This window comes from Fundulus heteroclitus, chromosome 24 (assembly GCF_011125445.2).
Source record: "Fundulus heteroclitus isolate FHET01 chromosome 24, MU-UCD_Fhet_4.1, whole genome shotgun sequence".
Classification (NCBI taxonomy): Eukaryota; Metazoa; Chordata; class Actinopteri; order Cyprinodontiformes; family Fundulidae; genus Fundulus; species Fundulus heteroclitus.
This window is the reverse complement of record NC_046384.1, coordinates 4924748-4944775: the sequence shown is the minus strand read 5'-3', so window position 1 is coordinate 4944775 and position 20028 is coordinate 4924748. Positions and strand designations below refer to the sequence as shown.

The 20028-nt window shown below is 42.2% G+C and overlaps 2 protein-coding genes across 4 annotated transcripts in view; one reads left to right on the top strand and one right to left on the bottom strand.

The window, feature by feature from the left end:
- Window positions 1-1316: 1316 nt before the first annotated feature.
- LOC105916434 (tyrosyl-DNA phosphodiesterase 2) lies at window positions 1317-3691 on the bottom strand. The gene is made up of 6 exons (XM_021309700.2): window positions 3168-3691; window positions 2507-2626; window positions 2340-2434; window positions 2132-2250; window positions 1856-2026; window positions 1317-1774 (listed from the first exon to the last, which is right to left on the bottom strand). Exons 1-6 carry the CDS (start codon window positions 3224-3226, stop codon window positions 1457-1459), a joined length of 882 nt encoding a protein of 293 aa, XP_021165375.2. The 5' UTR covers window positions 3227-3691; the 3' UTR covers window positions 1317-1456.
- A 463-nt stretch (window positions 3692-4154) lies between these two features.
- Window positions 4155-20028, top strand: part of nhej1 (nonhomologous end-joining factor 1) — a 33535-nt gene continuing 17661 nt past the window's right edge. The window contains exons 1-5 of one of the 3 annotated variants that reach the window (XM_036128552.1): window positions 4155-4225; window positions 5396-5596; window positions 5672-5890; window positions 6946-7084; window positions 7617-7675. In XM_036128552.1, coding sequence (XP_035984445.1) covers window positions 5408-5596; window positions 5672-5890; window positions 6946-7084; window positions 7617-7675 — 606 coding nt within the window. In that variant the 5' untranslated portion in view covers window positions 4155-4225; window positions 5396-5407. Of the gene's footprint in view, window positions 4253-5395; window positions 5597-5671; window positions 5891-6945; window positions 7085-7616; window positions 7676-20028 lie in introns of all 3 variants that reach the window. The other 2 variants (XM_036128551.1, XM_036128549.1) reach the window with 2 other exon arrangements.

The following is a 20028-nucleotide window of genomic DNA, read 5'->3' as shown; positions in this document are numbered from 1 at the left end:
GCGTTTCTGTTGCATGACTCTTTTCTGTGAGGACAAATTAAAAATCACATCCTTTTTTTTTAAACCAAACAACCTGCACTGGCACTGCAAAACTAGATGTAATTGTTAGCCAACACTTCAAGGTTCTAATACATTTAATTCAGGTACAGCAACACTGAGCCTGAGTGATGAGTCCAGTGATCGGTTTGTATTTAGTGGACTTTTAACACATTTTATCCAGTTTCTATTAAAATCATCTGAAAAAATGCACTGCAGCGTTCCTAATGTGTATTCCCATTTTAGTGTTTTTGTCATGGCCCAAACCAACTGCACTAACAGACTATAAGTTGTTGAGTTAGAAAAATAAACTGGCACACCTTCAGAGATTTCACCCGACTTCCAAACTCAAAGCCCAACAAACAATAGATGAATATCCTAGTGTTGCATCACCATCTCTTCCTGGAAGCCTTGTTACTGCATCCCTACAATGCAGATGAACGCGTGGTTGGCAGCTTGTGTTACTGATATTTGTTATCCTGGTAACCGAGCAACAGTCAGCCAGTACCACCCTTTTTTTTGGGAGCGTTAACATTCCCAGGTATGATTCAGAGGCAAATATAACGTACCATCTCACCAGCATTTACCTCAAAATCAAACATGGCTGCCTTGTCGGTCAAAAAGGTCTTGACATCTGCAGCGGCATCTTGATATTCCCAACACCAAATAACATCTGAGCCATTTCCCAGAGTTAAGAACTGACCTGGAAACATGTGGCATTTCTATTGTAGACCTCTGTACTAATAAAAAGGCTCTTAAAACAGAAACTATTTTTTAAGATATTTAATCTAAAAGGCAGAGGGATGTTTACAGCTTCAGTACTGGACTCTCATACACAACAATGCGAGACGGGTAGATGTCCAACTCTCAACCACGTCAGCTGGATGAGCAAAGCCTGGTCAGGATTGGTCGATTACTCCATGCTGTCTTCTGGGATCCACGTCACCATTAGACTGAGACCTTGGCTTCAGGAAAGATAACTGTGTTTGTTTTATGCATGCCAGATGTTCATGGGTTAATTTCCCTGGTGACTGTCTTTCGCAGCCAAAGCCTCTGTTATCTCATAATCCCTAACACCAATAAAACATCCCCAGACATAGATACCAAGCTAAAGATTACAGGATACATCACTTAGAGCACCAAAAGCTAATTCAAACTTTGTTCACCAATCCAGGAAGCCATTTCCATCTTTTCCTTCACTGACAGCAACTCTGACAGGTTTTAAAACCCAACATTGAGATTTAAAAAGAACCTGCGGGTATAAAAATCAGATTTTTTTTTCTTTCTGAGACTGAATAGCTGCCAGTATTCGAGTAAGAAGAGTCATGAAAGCTTTTTTTTTTCTGAATGCAGACAGAGATTCTTGAAGTTCTCCCACCTTCTAAAAGAATATCACAGAAAAGATCGAGCTTCTTTACGATTAATCTCCCTTAATTGGAGACTTGGCGTTTTCGTTCTGCTCCGCTGAGAAGGTGCAGTAGATCCCCCAGTGATCGCTGGTGAACATGCCGCACCGCAGCTTCTCCAGCCCGATCAGAGACATGCTGTGGGGGTCCAGCCGGGGGACTCCGTCCTGGGCGGCCCGTCGGAGGTACACCCGGTCGAAGCGGAGGTGGCACTTGAACTTGATCTCCTTGTTGGTGTTGGCCTCGGTGTCCCACGTGTAGCGGCACTTCTGCGGCTCTCCCAGTCGCTCCCACAGGTCGCAGACGTCGCTGGGAAGCCCCACCTTGGCCACCTGGAAGGGAGCACCAGGAACGAATGGTGGAAAACATCTTTAAAAAGAGCCACGGGGGGGCCTCCAGGAGGAGATTCAAACCTCGTAGTCTCTCAGGTTGGTGTCCCCTCCGAACAGAACCGTCACGTCCTCCGGGGCCTGGCTCATCTTCCTCATCACGGCCCTCAGCTGCCTCATCCTCTCTACACTGTTCTCCTTACAGCTCTCAAAGTGAGACGTCATCAGGCACAGCTTCTGGCCTCTGAACAGCACCTAATAAGACACGAACAAGACAGCAAAGCTTTTTTTTCTTTTTTTAAAAGAATAAAATGGATCTCAGGATTCGGCTTTCTCAAAGATCTTCAAAGGTGCAGGAACCTGAGCAACCAGCAGGTTTCTCATCATGTGGGACTTTGGAAAGAAGAGATTCTCGCTGTCCAGCAGCGTAATCCGTGTCTTCTTCAGCAGCATCAAGGTGAAATAACCCACCTTTCCACCTGCCGGCATGAAGAGACGCCACTTTGAAACACACTGCGCCACTAGTCTGTAAAAATCAGACTCAGAAAGCCTTTACGGGCCGGAGGACCTTCAATGAAGGCGTAGGTGTCGGCGAGACGTTTGTGCATGAAGCGCATGTAGGGCGGGACTATTTCCTGAAGAAGCACCACGTCAGCCGAATATCTGAGGAGAGAAATGTGAATAAAAATGTGTCTACAATGAACGGGAGAAGACCTGAGAGGAGTTTCATCTCACGTCAGAAGATACTGGCAGAGGCTCCGGGCTCTCTCCGGCTGCTCGTCTCCATCCAGCCCGTCTACGTTCCAGGTGATCAGCGACAGCTTCTCGTCCTCTCTGCTTCCTGTCGGTCCGTCGCTGCAGAGAGCAGCTCCCTTCTCAGACTTATCACACTGAGCTACTGCTTAATTACACTGTCGTATAGTTATTTATCTCTCGGATTAATCAAACATTCACAGGCCTCTGACGTGTTGAGGCGACAAGCTCTTAAAAGTTTCTCTCCACAACCAAATGTTCCTGATAAAACTGAGACTTTGCTCGATTAAGAGGGAAATTAAGAGGAGATGTAGGACCAGGACACATTAGGGATGGTGTGTCGCCTTTGGGTGTTAACTCTCAACAGAACTAATCAGTGGCTGACATTTACACATAAAGCCTCAGTTTATCCTCTCTTAACCCCCTTAACAACACTTCAAAATACACAAAACACAGAAATTATAGCAGTAAACATATTAATATTCTAAATGATTCAAACCAAAACTCCCCAAATATTAAAAGACAGCATATTTATTTACACATTTTGGCAATCACAACATCTAAAATGAACAAACTAACTTTCTCTAAACAGATTTTACTTAATAATCTAAGATTACAGTGAGATAATTACAGGATAAACTACCTGTTTTCTGATGGTAAGCAGTCTGAGGTCTTTTTCTCTGCACAGGTTTCTCCGTCCATGTCCGCCTTAAAAGAACAGAAGTAGATCAGAACTGAACTGATGCACAATAAAGCCAGCAGAGCAACAGCGGCTCAGTTTCTGTTTCACTGGAACTGGAACCACGCCAACGCTGTCACTAATCTATCCCACATGTCAACTTGCTCAAGGGCTTCTCTGTGGTTTCAATTGTGCCTCTTTTCTCTGATCATAAAAGTTTCATCGGTAGAAAAAAAATCGGTTTATTATTATTTTTTGCCGTACGGATAAAGTAAAACAACAAAAGTTACGTAATAAAAACAAACAACTAAATCAAATTTAAAGCGCGGAACCATTGTCGTGATTCAGTGTTTCATGTCGGCGTGGGAATTTTCTCAACAACATCCGGCGGAGGAGCTGGCGCTGCGATTCTTTTAGAAACTTTAGTCATTTTTTTAAAAAAAAACGAATATTTTAATTTTTAATTAACAGTGTTCATTAATCTATAGCAATGTGTTTTTAACAGAATAAGTGTTTTAAAATACTTTTAAAAACTAACGGCAAAACCGCTCCCGATCAAAGGTAGGTTTATTTGGAATGATTTAAGAATAAAAACGGTCTTTTTTCTCTATATATGCGTTTTTTAAGCGAAGGAAAGTTATGCCGATTTAAATATAAGTACTTATTAATTACAATTAATTTAGATTAAAGCTGCATGTGTTTGGCTGAGGAGATAAAACGATAAAATTCTAAATGTTGGGGATTTTTAAAGGGAGTATGGTGGCTGTTTCTCTTTCCAGGACGTATCCACTCCTCCTTCAGGTTTCTGTGGGTATAATGGAGACATAAAGTCACAGATTCAGCATGTTTATTGTTCCAGCTCTAAATGAGCCACACTTTGCGACACGATTTCGTGTTATTGACGAGAAATCCTCCACTTATTTCCCCAAAAACAGGAGCTGCTGCTGCTGCTGCTGCGCTCTGCCGCCCCCTGCTGGGAGGCGGTGGTGTGGCCTGATCTCTGTCCAGCTAAATCCTCAGAGGTGAGGGATCTCCAGGAAGAAATGCAGGTCTGATTAATTAAAAGAAATACTAGAACCGGCTTCAAGTGGAACATTTTCCCCCAACAAACAATAAAATCCACAACAGCTCACAATTATACATACGCCTGCTCTATCTCACCGCTGTACTTACCTGGTACCACTTAATGTAAAATGTCATTCCATTTGTATATAAGTCACCTGAGTGTACATAAGTCACCCTATAAATATCTGCCTTATTTCCCCTGTAGTATTTATTTTTTACTTTATTTCTTATTTTTTGATACACTGTACATACTGTATGTGGAACACACTGCATATACATTATACCTGATACCTTATGCACCTTTTACTCCTTTTGGCACCTTCTCTTGTTTATTAGGCCGATGTGTGACAAGTACATTTCTCCAATGTGAGACCAATAAAGCCTTATCTTATCTTATACTTAGTCAGTGTGCGAAATACCTGTCAATATTTGGGGGGGTCCCCATCTCCCGATTGTTGCGCAATACTGATGTAAATTTTCTCAATATGCAGTAGGCCTATAACATTACAATGTCAAAGTTAAAGTTAGCTTTAATGTCAATTCTTCACATTCACCAGACATACAAGGACTCGAGAGGATTTTCTCATTCACCAACAGTGAAACAGATAAAGTGCACAGGCACAACAGATAAGATCAGTTCCTAATACTAAAATGTAAACATTTTTAGTATTAATTGTTGTCAACGTTACGTCTTTCTTCTGTTTGGCACGCGCACATGGCTAATTTGCATCCGCGAGTAGGATTGGCTGGCTCCACTTGGCATAAAAAAGAACATATTTCCCCCTGGGATCATTAAAGTATGTCTGATTCTAATTCTGATATTTGTGAATAAATGTTTTGAATTTTAATTACTGGACATGTTGAGCTTAAAAAAATTTTAGTGACCATTAGTGACAAAAAATATTTCATTTTTAATTTTTTTGACACAATTTAAGACCCCCTTTAAATTTTGCTTTTGAGGCTTTGAGGGGGTCTAATGGGTTAATTGGGGGGGTCGAGCCCCCCTGGACCCCCCCGTATTTTGCACTCTGTACTTAGTGTTCCTAAGCCACGTAAGCTGGTAGTGTAGCAGGAAACCCGGCATCTGTATTTGTGCTCAGTAATGACCTGTGGTCCCCGTCTCTAAGGCGTCTGCCGCCATGAACCCCGGAGCCGATCCTGCCGAGGACGTTCTCCTCCAGCATCCGTGGCTTCCCGTCACCATCGCCGGCTGCCAGCTCCTGGCTAAGAGCTGGTTCGGAGAGACGGCGTACCGCGTCCTGCTGACCGACCTGCAGTGCGTGTGGGAGGAGAGGATGGACGCAGCTGCCATCGAGAGACGAGCGCAGGTACGTTGACCCCCCCTGAGCGGACGGCCGAGCCTCCTCAGAACCGGCCTGGTGAGCCCAGCTCTGCCGTTGCAGGAGCTGAACCGGCGTCTGCGCGCGTCGGGCGAGGCGTTCTTCTCCCACCTGCGTGAGGTGGCTCAGCCCTGCCTGTCGGACGGCGGCCGAACCGGCGACCAGGTTCAGATCTCTGTGAGCCGACAGGAGGATGGAAACCTGGCGCTGAGGCTGAAGAGCGACCTGGCAGGGCTGCCTTTCTACTGGGAGTTCCACTGCAGCCCCGCTCCCGTCGCTCTGGTACGTTTCAGACATCCGGACGCCCAGATACTCCGCCGGTGTAGGTACCAGATCGGCCCAGACGCTTCCCAATGACGTCATTAAATGGCAACTCCACTCAAACAAACTACATTACGCCCGCGGTCTCCATTTGTTACAAATCTAATTTATTTAGTTAATTTACTGTTATTTTCCAGTAACTTAAACTTTTAACATCATTTTGGAATGCTTCTGTGGTAGTCTGACACTTTAATCGGTAATTTTGCAGGATCAAAGTTACATCTTAAGAGAAATTTCCTTTCTCTAATTTAAAAAAAAAAAAAAAAAGTTGTGAAGGGAAACTAAACCATAAACTCTTAATTTTTAATAAAAGTCTGCAGCCATTTTAATTTTATTACGGCATTCATCACTTTAAAATCAATAACGTTTATTCATCCCTTTTCTACTGATATTACTGTTGTTTTTTCTGATCACGTGTTTTTTTTTATTATTCCAGATGAAATTGTGACGATATTCTTCCAAAAATTGAGCCGACTGTCAAATATTTGTTGATTTTTTTTGTAAAATTGCTTGAATATTTCTTCTGTCATTTTCAGTGTGGTCCTTGTTAATCATTATACCTAAATATTTTACCTCATTTTTATCAATTAAAGTGGGTTGGTTATTTTGAATTGCTAAGATTTCACATTTTTCCATGTTAATCTTTAAGCCTGAATCTTTTAAGAAAAAAGAAACCGCTAAATTAACTAAATAAAATTGATTTGTTACAAATGCAGACGGCGGGCTCAATGTAGTTTGTTTGAGTGGTGTTGCCATAAGGTGACGTCATCAGGAGGCGCAGGGAACATGGAGAATTTGTTCGTAAAATTGTCCGTTTACAAACCGCAATCCCACTCTCAAATAAAACCTATACCCCGCTATAATTACTTTAGTAAGTTGTCCAGACCAATTACAATGTTTTGCGTAATTGTGCAAACGTTAAACCAATCATGTATAGTGACGTCATCAGAAGGCGCAGGACCCCAAGTCGATCTGGTACCTACGCCGGTCTAACCCTGTCTGTCTGCGCATCTCAGGTGTGCGGTCAGCTGGTGCGCCCCCTGCTGGCAATGAGCCGCCTGCTGCAGAGGCAGGTGGAGCACCTGGGAGACCTGCTGGTGAGGAAGGACGAGGAGATCCAGGACTACCAGGAGAACGGCGCCACGCTCAGCAGAGGTACAGAACCGAGACGTGACGATAGAATAATGCGAGAATGATGTTGAGGTGGTTAAAGTTTACTGGAATTGGAGCAGGATGAGACGTTCCTATCCAGCTCAGAGATCACCGATCCATGGCGAGAAGCTAGCCTGGCCAGTCGGACAGACTTACGTCGTGTAGACGGCGTATCAGTCGGGCCGGTAGAGCTATGGAGCTAAAACAGTGACATCTTGCAGCCATTTGGCATTAAAAAATTAGACATTTTGCCGTCAGGGGTGGGGCTAAATTGAAGGCCCCTTTATCCGGTACTCATCATTTACCTGCAGTGAATTTATGGAAAGCTCCGGTCAAGATTAAATGAGGCTGACTTGGGTCAAAAATGGCTTTTTGTGTTCGACAGGTTGCAGAACCCTGATGTAGGTTTAATTTTACAGTCATTACATCCTCCCAACCAATCACAACGCAGACCCAGGAAAGCTCCGCCCCCTTTTAAGCGTTTTTAGTGAACCGTATAAGTTTTTGTCGGTGATTCAGATGCTTTTGATCGCAGAGCGCCTGCAGACGGACGTTTTTGACCGGCAGCCCCACACAGAGGCCTTCATCCACAAGGTAAGAGCTCAGTGCTGCTTTCAGCCTTGAACCCAACAATAAAAGCCCAGAAGCACCAGCGGCTCTCAGCCAATCAGGACGAGTCCCCTGAGCACACGGCGTGGGCGCGTTTTCTCCGCTCAGGTGTGGAATTTCTCGTCTCCCTCTGCGCTGATCCGCACCTCCAGTATTTATGGTTGTGGTGCGTCTAAGTCGCGTTATGTCTTCGCAGTAAGACATCTCTGTGGTTTGACGTTTCTGAACAGAAACTGTGCTGACAGACGAACCCCCCAGGCAGGTATTTCATGTCTGTCTGCTCAAATCTGCCTGGGAAACACTCCCCGACTGCTTATTCCTCAGGATTTTACTTGTTTTAAAAAGTATTTATAGAAAAATCTGTGGTGACTTTTACTGATGTAGATGCATTAAACCAAAACAGGAACATAGAAACTAAATTTTTTTTAAATTACCTTTGAAAAATAAAATTAATTTGCTGACAACGTACTAAAATGTGCTTAAATGTGACCAGCAGGCATATCTTTTCCTGACTCTATGAGCCTTGTCGTCTGTAGAGAACACTTGAAACAGCTGAAAAGTGAAACTAAACGTCTGTTTTCATCGTTTATGGTCAAAATAATTTAAGAAAAGGAAGAAAAAAAATTCTTCCAATACTGAATAATGTTGTTTACCTGTATTAGTTTAATTGAACTGCAGCAATTTACATATGATGTGATTTTAAACATGCAAACTAAACATATTCATTATCTAATAGACCCCTTGCAACCACGTGACTCCGTTACCCAGAACCCCTTGCGTGGCGGCCATATTGGTTGGCACGCCATTTGACGAAATGACGAGTTCTCCAGGTATTTTTCTTCTTTAGATAACGAATCACAAGATCGTTTTAAGAGTAAGTTGATGGTTGATGGTATCAGATTGCCAGATCCACACAGCAAAAGCCTGAAGGGACGGAGTGAGTCTGTGAAATGCTGGCCAAGGGTTTCGTACTGCGACACAGCTGCTTTATAAACACGGCAGGCCAATACGGACAAGAGAGCACGAAAGCATGAAACCACTGGACGGCTGCAATTATTTTATATCAGGAAAAAGGCTCCAGCAACGCCCGCGACGCAATGAGGGATTAAGCGGGTCAGAAAATGGATGGATGGATGTTCAGACATGTTTGTGCAACAGCACAAAGCAGAGAGGAAGACCCGCCCGGTAGGTTAAAAAAACATCACTCACTACGGATTATTTTTGTGTTTTTGTCTTGTTAAAATGGGTGGGGGTGTCGGCGACATTGCAGCGTAAACACAGACGTACTAGCGCCCGTGAACGGGCGGAGGGGAGGTGGCGATCATTACACTGGCCGGAGAGCCGCCGCTGTCTGGAGCAGCAACAGCTACACGGGCCGGAGAGCCGCCTCCGCCGCCGCGGCTGCTGCCTCCGCCGCCGCTGTCTGCTGCTTCAGACAGCGGCGGCTCTCCGGCCCGTGTAACGATCGCTACACGGGCCGGAGAGCCGCCCGTGTAGTGGGCGGCAGCTGACAGCGGCGGCTCTCCGGCGGCGGAGGCAGCAGCCGCGGCGGCGGAGACAGCGGCGGCTCTCCGCTACACGGGCCGGAGAGCCGCCTCCGCCGCCGCTGTCTCCGCCGGAGAGCCGCCGCTGTCTGCTGCTTCAGACAGCCGCCGCTGTCTGAAGCAGCAGACAGCGGCGGCTCTCCGCTACACGGGCCGGAGAGCCGCCTCCGCCGCCGCTGTCTCCGCCGGAGAGCCGCCGCTGTCTGCTGCTTCAGACAGCGGCGGCTGTCTGAAGCAGCAGACAGCGGCGGCGGAGGCGGCTCTCCGGCCCGTGTAGCGATAGCTACCTCCCCTCCGCCGCTGTCTGAAGCAGCAACAGCTACACGGGCCGGAGAAGCCGCTGTTGCTGCTTCAGACAGCGGCGGAGGGGAGGTAGCTATCGCTACACGGGCCGCTTCTCCGGCCTGTGTAGCGATAGCTACCTCCCCCCCGCCGCTATTTAAGTAGAACAATGACTAGAGCAGAATTAAGTTGTATTTACCGGAGATGAAGTGTAGACTGCAAATTCTCTCGTAGTATGTTGGCTCCCCCAGTCCATTGGGAGGGTCTGCCTGCGCTCTTTTCATTGAAAATATCCAATTCTTTCTTCGTCCTTCGTCCTTCGGTAAACGACAGAAAAGTACATCCAACGATTTGGAATGCCTCTGTGTGCAACCGGGAGCACAACAAGTCGTAGGCATTGTTTAGATTCCAAAAATAAACTAACTAAAAGTACGTTCTAAATCACCCGTTTTGTCATGTAGTAGACGGGCTGTCAGGCTAGCCTGCCCACCAAGATGGAGGCGCGCACCCCCGATCACGTGACTGTGACGTCAGATGCAAGGGGTCTATTAGGAAGCTGATAATTAAAAAAAATACTTTATTGTTTTAAAAGCAGGTTTTGCTAATTTAAGAATCATCTTTCAGATTCCTAGTTTCTTACCATGCTCTACAAATGACATCGGTTTGATTATTTTCTGCAGCAAAATTATATATATTTTGGGAATTTTAAAGGAATTTGACCCTTTTGCCTTAATATACAACTTGTATTTTGAAACACTCCCTGACTGCTTATTCTTCAGGGTTTTACTTGTTTTAAAAAGTATTTATAGAAAAATCTGTGGTGATTTTTACTAATGTAGATGAATTGAACCAAAACAGGAACATAGAAACTCATTTATCATCTAACAGTGTCCTGTTTTTTTTAAATTACCTTTTAAAAAATAAAATAAATTTGCTGACAACGTACTAAAATGTGCTGAAATGTGACCAGCAGGCATATCTTTTCCTGACTCTATGAGCCTTGTCGTCTTGAAACAGCTGAAAAGTGAAACTAAACGTCTGTTTTCATCATTTATGGTCAAAATATTTTAAGAAAAGAAAAAAAAAATTCTTCCAATACTGAATAATTTTGTTCACCTGTATTAGTTTAACTGCAGCAATTTACATATGATGGGAATTTAAACATGCAAACTAAACGTATTCATTATCTAACTAGGAAGCTGATAATTAAAATATTTACTTTATTGTTTTAAAAGCAGGTTTTGCTAATTTAAGAATCATCTTTCAGATTGCTAGCTTCTTACCACGCTCTACAAATGACATCGGTTTGATTATTTTCTGCAGCAAGGTTATATATCAGGGTACTTGCGCAAGTCTTGAAAGTCTTAATAAGTATGGAATTTTGAAACACTGTTTTCCAGACCTTGAAAAGTCTTGAATTTTGTGTGAAAGTCTTAATAAAGTATGGGGAAAAAAATGTATGGTAGAATTTTACAGTATGCTCAAAGGCATTGTGAAATGAGAAATAGGAAGGTAGGCTATAAAACTATAATTTTACTAACTGGTCACGTTCTGGATTAGCCTAATGGAATCAAACACTTGTTTGATGTGAAATTCATGTACTTGTGATTTTCACGTTTTGAAACGTTTTCATCAGTAAAAGCATAATTTACTGTGAATAATGCATTTGTTCATTGAATACTAGCCTATAAAAATTAACATTTCTAATAAACAGTTTGTACAATCTCAACCAATGAAGTAGGCAGTAGGCACACAAGTATACAAGTACATAAAGTTAAGGTCTTGGGAAAAAAAATATCAGTTTTAAAGAAGTCTGGAAAAAGTCTGGAATTTTAATTTGGGAAAAGAGCAAGCACTCTGTATATATTTTGGGAATTTTAAAGGAAATGGGCCCTTTTGCCTTAATATACAACTTGTAGTTTGAATATTTTTTTGTGTGTAAATGCCCTCCTCACTCCCTGACTGTGAAAAATAATCCACTCGACAACCTTTTGTTTTTAGTTTTTCACGCACTTATAAAGCATCTCTACCCACTAAGTGAGCTTCTGAGAAGCTGATGTTGTTGAATCGGTTTCAGATAACAGCTAGGTGCTTGTAAATATTGAGGAAATCAACATTTTCCTTGATGTTATTTTCCTCTAAAAAGGAATCAGACGTTCATCCAAGGTACAGGACTGACTAGTCCAGAGTCCAAGTGGTTCCTCTTAGGGGGAAAAAAAGAAGCCAAAGAGCTAAAAGCCGCCGTGGATCAAAGTCCTTTCTCCCACAGCTAATGTCACTGTGTTGCATTGAAGCCGCCCTCTGACCAAAGTCCGAGCTGAAATGAAACTGGTGAAAAATGTCTCCGGGATGCGTCAAACGGAGGATCAGACGCTGGACGGGGCCGGCCGTGTGTGAACCAGAGAGGCGTTTAGCACGTCTGTGTGGTGTTTATCTACCTGGGTAGCGCCAGGCTGACACATTAGCCTCGCTGCGTTTGTGTCGCCGTCCGACTCCCATCTCCATGGCAACAGTCTCCACAGATCCTTCTGCTCACGCTCACAACCTCTCAAGATTTTAGCATCCTTTCTAAATATGCACCTGAAATACTAATAAAGCTCCTTTGTTGAACCTTTATTTCTAATCTGATTGGATCTTTAGCGCCACCTAATCCAGAGTATCTGCGTGTCTTCAGCTCTGAAATTATAATAATAATATTAATATAATAATAATATTCAGTGTTTTAGTAAAGTGTAGATTTCTCTTTTTCATTTACAAATCTATTTTTAGATTTTGCTGGAGGGTAAAAAAAATCTTTTCCACATCTGAAATGTTGTTTTAATATTCAAATAAAATCCATATTAGGTGTCAACTTTTTGTTTTTAATTTACATGTGAAGATTAAAAAAATCTTTGGAGAAAAAGTTATTTTTTTTTTTTTTATTTTTTTTTTTTTAGGATTTTCTAATATTAATATTAGCCCATAGCTGGTTAGAAAATCAGTTTTTTATTTTTTTTGTAATTTGGAGAGAAAATCCAAAACGTGTTTAAGTTTTGGATTTATTTTCCCTCAAAAAAAAAAAAAAAAAAAAAATCAACAAACTTGAGAATAATTTTTGTTAATTTGTTGAAAATTCTTGTTTAGGTTTTAATTTAAGAAAATATATTCAGAATAAATGTAAAAAATTCTTTGACTGTAGGAAGATCTGAAGTTTTTTAACATTAATTTGTACAGTTTTTGTATTTGTGCTTTTGGATTATCTTCTTTTATTTGTGATTTTCTTTAAGTAAAAAAAAAAAAAAGAAAATTCATAACCTGTTTAATATTTAGTTAGACGGTGAAATAAATCCTAGGATTTTTGTATTCCATATTCCATAATTTGTGTATTGTTGTTCTTTTAAATTTGTAAAAGGAAACCCCAAACTTTCATAGTCAGAAAATCCTGGTTCTGTATTAGTTTGTGTAATCTTCTTTAATCTATAATAAAAATCCAGAAGATATTTCAAAAGTTTATTATATAGTAAGACAAGAATGGCGAGAAATGGGTACGTGGTTAGAATACAACATTTTTACTGTGTGAAGTGTTATTTTCTATTTACAATCAGAAAAAAAAGTTGTTTTCTTGTAAGGGAGGTGTGTATGGTCAGGAAGAGTTAACTTATTTAACTTCCCCCATAATCGGTAAACTCTTCCTAATGACGTAAAAGTCGCCACATGAAGCAGACTCATCATCTGCTGCAGACAAAGATAAATTATGTTTTAAATGTCAGACCGCTCTTTAACATCAAAGCTCAATCTCTAGAAGCCGAGGTGCAGGTACGTCACCGCCTCAATGTTTCTCCAGTTCCTGTAAAACACCCAGCTTCAGTATTTTTCCCCTCAAGAGTCGAACCTCTTTGACATTTTACGGTTATTTATGTGCCAACACGGGGCAAATATCGTCTCCAGAAACCTCTTTTACCGGGAGTGTTTGTTCCCTTTGTGGCTTTCGTTTCCCACAGCGAGGGGAGTGAAGGGCAGACGGACGGGCGAAAAAGACTCTCTGATGACAGGAGCTGCTGCTTTTATTTTCTACTGCAGCTTTCCCCACCGGGTCGCCACACAAACACCCCGCCCAGCTCAGGTCAACATTTACATGGGTGGAAATAGTCCGCGCTTCCCACTGACACACACTTATTTACACACACACACTTGGATTGAAGTTGGGCACCAGCTAAAGCTGGCTGTGGAGCTGAAGGATAAAAAGAAAAATCAAATCCTTTCAGGATCACATCAGCTTCTTTCAGGTCCTAAATTTAGAAGATGTGTTAGTGTGTGTGTGTGTGTGTGTGTGTTCTTGCTTTCCTATCTTTGTCGGGACCGTGCTGCTGGACCTTGCAAGTGAGGACCGGTCAGATTTGTCTTAGTTATGATTCAATTCATCTGGAAATATCACACTTTTAGACATGAAGATAGTCTTATAAGTACGTTTGATGGTTGGGTAACAATAACTGATGAAGACAACATGCGTCCTCTCAAGGCACAGTTTTTAAAACATGCACTAAATCAAGGCAATATCCCCAGGCTTACGTTGAATACGATGCGGGTTAAAGCAGTAAAACCTCGACTCGCGCTGCAACTAGGGAGACGGCGGCTAGCTGCGAAAATGTTGCTGGCTACAACAGAAATTCATGTGGTCCTTTCTGTTGCTGTCCCTCATAAAATATTTAAAAAAAACAGCCTTGGTTTTAATTTTTTAGGTCAAAACCCGTTATCTGTGCGCTTAAATATCCCATTTCATCCTCCAAAAACCCTCTGTTCCCTCGTGTTTCTGTGTCGCCGTTTTGTTTACACTAGTCAAGCTAATTAAGGTAGTGCGGCGCTTTTATTCTGAAATTTATCGGAACTTTATCCCATCTTGCGGCGGACTTTTCCTGTTTGTCTCGTTAAATTCAGGAGATTGATTTGAGGACGGCTACAAGCCGGTCAAAGTTCCTTCATGCAGACTTTTTTCAGAGCCACACGACCTCAGTAACTGGACCCATAACCGCATGCATCTGATGTGAGTCTACACTAGTTATCAGGAGCGTATTGTCTTTCAGTGCAAAGAGGACTTCCAGCATCAAACTGTGTCCTGTAAACTTTGCTTGACCTCAGTTTAACATACTTGTTCAGTAAAATAAGCGACATTTCATAAAGTTTCTCCATGCCAGGCTTTGGGATTTTCCCCCTTTAAATTTTCCCTTTTGTCCAAATTAATTAATTAAGAATTTGATTAATTGGTCTGTGTTTCACAGCCCCAACGTTGGCATTAATTTGCTGGTCACGTCTTTCTGAAAAAAATTAATATTTTCTCATCAAAATCGTTTTTTACTATTACCAACAAGATTCTATCATAGTAAACACCTTATATTTGTCTTAAGGTGTGTTCACGTCGAACGTGAGTGAGGCAGGCCGAGCCACAGATTTCCATGATATCCCTGTGCACAGGTGCAACACAGGAGCGATGCTAAGCTAAGCAACAGACTTCATTCTAACGACGCAAAACCCACGATTTTGGTGATTAAAGTAAAGCCAGAGCAACACAGCAAAGCGACAATTGTTGGAGTTGAAAAAGCTGAACATTTGTGTCTTGTTGCTTAGCGACAACCAATCAGGACCTGGATGTGGATGTGACGTGGGGTGAAGGACTCGAGATGAAGCAGTTTTTAATCAACATGGAAGACAAGCCGATAGTGGCGGTCTGCGGTCAGCCTGAGTTGTGTGACTGAGCCAATTATTGCTACAAAGGAGGAAGCCTGTAAAAGAGTGAGTGAGGAGGCTGGAGTTGCAGGGAAGTGAAAGCGTCACTAGAAAGTGCCGTATTTCTGACTTGCTGCCCACTGTGGAACTGCTGTCACCTGCTGTGGGAGCGGCCGGCGTTAATGTAGCAAGCAAAAGTTGCTACATTGTGGCCCCATTGGTGTTCAATGTGAACACACCTTTATTGGTGGTCATCCTTTGTCTGTGCAAATCCTCTGTCATCCGGGTCACGACAACCGACAAACAGGCTTAAATCGGAGGCAACCGGACTTTCGCTCAGTTTTTTTCCATTTGTTTTTGGAGTTTCTGAGAAACTCAGGAGAATTTTCTCTAAACACAACATAATAGTGAATTTCAGACCTAATAACACTCTCAGACAAAAACTGGTTCATCCCAAAGACAGAAGCCAAACCACAGTTGATTAGCGTTGTGTCTGCGGTCCAATGCAGCGAGGACTGCTCAGACTGCAGTCCACTGGTACCTCAAGAACAAAGGACACATTTTTGATGACAATTATGTCCAGATATTGGACAGGGAGAACTGATGGTTTGAAAGAGTGGTGAAAGAAGCCATCTTGGTCAAAAGAGAAAAGCCATCACTGAACAGAGGGGGAGGATTACGGTTTCAGTTTCCAAGCATCTACAACCCTGCTTTGAAACTTATTCCAGAGAGATAACATAAGGAAGCTCATCATGATTCAGGCAACCCAGCAATAGCCTTGAGACAGTGGTGGGTGGGTCATTGATTTACATATGCCCGAGAATGAGCCTAGGAGGATGGGCCTCCATGATGGGCCAGCGTTGCAACTGCAGGTTGCTCAAATGCGAGCCGCCATAATAGACAAAAACTCCTGAATAGGAGTCGAAACGTTTTCAGAAAGAACTGAACGAAAGTCCATTTGCCTCCAATTTTAAGCTGTTTGTTATTGTGGTCCTTTTAGTCTTTAATCTTAGCAGCTGTTCAAACCCATTTTTGTTCAGGTGTGGAAATAAATTCTTCGTTCCACCAGCCACTAACCTGGCCAGCCAGATTGATAATGTGTAGCGCTAGTTCTGCTCTTTATCTATCTGGGACTGCTCTATTTGAGCAAAGGAGGGAATTTCAGCAGAACTCTCCGAGCTGATTGGATGAAACAAAGCCTAGTGCCCGCCTACCAAGGGCTGGTTTCAGCCAATCACAAGTAGGTAAGCTAGTCATGATTTTGTAACCGTTCAATAGAAATAGAATGTGTCTATAATGTAGGGGTGTCCAGATGATGGTTGGAGTCTGTTTGCCGTCTTCTGGATGTTCTCTAAGCCACATAAGGTTAAAATTATGCACACAGGCTCGAAGATGGTTACATTTTGGTTAAGTGTCTCTAGACCACATGCTTTTTCTTCTCTGTTCTTGGCACAGTTGGGTAATTTTCTGCCACAAACGCATCTTTTAGCTGTACAACCCCACAGCACGGTGCTGCCACTTTGTGTAATCCACCAGTACCAAATACAGGAAAAACAATCCCAGAACACAATACTGCTCAACTTTGCCATAACGCAAACAACTCTCTTATCAATGCAGCCAAACATCTTGATATTGTTAGGTTTGACCGTAAAACCCTCCTCTAGAAGGCATCTCGCCCCTCCATGTGGAGGACTGTTAAACTTTTGTCTTTGTCTTCACCGCAGGCACAACTGCTTTGTTGGGGAAGTTTGATCTGCAGGACTGTCTCAGAAAATTAGAATATTGTGATAAAGTTCTTTATTTTCTGTAATGCAATTAAAAAACATGAAATGTCATTCATTCTGGATTCATTACAAATCAACTGAAATATCGCAAGCCTTTTATTGTTTTAATATCGCTGATTATGGCGTACAGCTGAAGAAAACTCAAATCCTATCTCAAAATATTATAATATCGTGAAAAAGTATACTAGTAGGCTATTCAACTAATCACTTGAATCGTCTAATTAACTGGAAACACTGCAGGGTTTCCTGAGCCTTGAAAAACACTCAGCTTGGTTCAGTAAACTAAATCACAAGTATGGTAGTGGTTAAGAGACGACATAAGATTCTCACAGTAACTGGTGTACTGACCATGGCATTACTGTCCTTGATTGGCCTGCCAATTCCCCTGACCTGAACCCCATAGAGAATTTGTGGGGTATTGTGAAGAAGAAGCTGAAAGACACCAGAGCCAACAATGCAAATGAGCTAAAGGCCGCTATTGAAGCATCCTGGGCATCCATAACACCTCAGCAATGCCACAGGCTGATTGCCTCCATGCCACGCCGCATTGATGCACTAATCTGTGCAAAAGGATTCCCAACCAAGTACTGAGTGCATTAATGGACATTTTCAAATGTTTGATTTTGTTTTGCTGTTATAATTTTTTTTTTTACTAGGTCTGAGGAAATATTCTAATATTTTGAGATAGGATTTTTGAGTTTTCTTCAGATGTACGCCATAATCAGCGATATTAAAACAATAAAAGGCTTGCGATATTTCAGTTGATTTGTAATGAATCCAGAATGTATGACGTTTCATGTTTTTTAATTGCATTACAGAAAATAAAGAACTTTATCACAATATTCTAATTTTCTGAGACAGTCCTGTATATTGGCTTGACAGTTTTTCCCTGAACTTTATACACGAGTATACTCACTTTCACTACTTGGCCATTGCTAGTCAAAGAAAATCTGAAGTTCAGCTCTTCACAAGCGATTAAAGAGGCCCCTCAGCATGACGCGGTCACCTCTATGCTTAACAGTACGATGTTCTTTGCTTGGAGAGCTTCAGCTTTATGGAGTTTGCGTCACAATTCACAAAGCCAGTTTAAATGTTTTGGCTTCAAGTTGGTTAAGTGTTCAGACAGGAGTCATTTTGACCACTTTGTCTGATGGGACTATCGATCCAGTTTTTCTAGCTTAAAATAAACACTCCAGCATTGCAGCTTGATGAATGTGGGACTGAACTTGTGTGTGTGTGTGCACAGAAACTGCTCTTCATCTTTTTGTTTACACGCATCAGTGTGCACGTCTGTGAACCGCGTTGACGCGTGCCGTGCGCTTGCAGCTCCCCAACCGTCACCGTTTGGGAACGTAGCCCACTTCCTGTTTCTTTGGACGGCGGCTTCGCGGCTCCATGGCAACCGCTCAGCAGCATAACAGCATGTGACAATTTGTGGCCGTCCTTGACCAAAACACCTCGCTTGAGGTTAACATGAATCACGTAATTGGGCAAAAATACCGTGGCTTCCAAATGTGGCATTCCTGACTCCAGATTTACTGGCTGTCTCCCTTCAGCTGATTGTTTTTCAAGTGAATCGGCCTAAAAGACATAAATGAGAAACAATCTTCTTTACACAGATGTGAACCTGTCCATTTAATTCAAGCCGTGTGCAGCTGATGGATTTATTGTACTACAGCAGAACCGCAATAGTTTAAACCTTCTAACTATGCCTTAAATATTAACCAAATTAACCACGTTTCAGTTTATACGCAAATAAAAGGTTAGAAAAGCATATGTGGTACTTTCTTTATGGCAGATTAAAATAATGGATTGAAGAACAATTTGTGGAATTATAAATAAAAATTGCAACCAGTTCTCTCGTTCGATTAAACAGCTGCTAATGAAAACATACCTCAAAAGGATTACTTTGTCACAATATTTAGTGCAGTCTTTTCAGATTGAGTAGTGCTAAAACAGGTTGAATTTCTGTTTATTTTGGATTTCTGAAACCAAAACCGGCCTGTCTAATTTCTCTAAAGGACCTAAAGGAGTTTTTGCGACCAAGCTGAGGTGATTGAGATGTGAGCTAAAATGATAGAAAATGCTATAAAAATCCTTCAAGATGGTGAATCCATACAGAGGGAAGCCAAATGTTCAGGTTGAAAGAGGGGAATCATTCAAGGAGAAATCTGAATGTCAGGACAGAAAACTTAAAGCACAAATAACTAAAAGAGTCTGAATCAGGACCCAATATTCATGGAGGAAATGTAAGAAATCCAAAGAAGCCAAACTAGAACCAAATCAGAAGAAATCAAGCCTCCAGTGGACTGAAGAGAAGATGCCACAAACCGTGGACGATTGGATGAAAGCTGGATTCATGGATGAACTCTGATTCTGCTTTGGCCAAGAAGATTAAACTGGAACATCTAGAACCTACCGGCAACTTAATTTTGGTAAAGATTCAACGCTGGGTCAGAAACATTCTGAGATGTGCGCACTGTGGAGTTCAGGATTTACTCAACGTCACGTTTAGGAAACCAGGGTGAGATGATCAGGAAACGTTTTACTAACATCTTGTTGTCCAATGTTTGCGAGTCTGTGGGAATTGTACCCTCAGTTGTAGCCTTGGTTGGCAGAAGTGAAACTCTGGAGATCTTCTGCTGCTTTAGCTCGTCTACCTCAAGGTTTCCCATGTTGAACACGAGAGACGGGTTTCTGCATACTGGTTGTCACCAGTGGTTATTGTTTTTCTACCATCTCAAACCAGTTGGCCCATTTTGTTTCAATGTCTGACGTCAACAAGACATTTCAATTTGTTTTATCTTCTTTGGATCATCGTCTGTAAACCCGAGAGATGGTTATGCCTGAAAATCCCTGTAGATCAGCAGTTTCTGAAATACTCAGACTAAACCGCCAAGCATCATTACATTATCAGGGTAGATTAAATATCCTTCTCCATTGTTATGCTTGGTTTTAATTTCCGCACATTGTCTTCACCAGGATTAGACGCCTGAGTAGCTATCTATCAATAATTTAGTGCATAGTG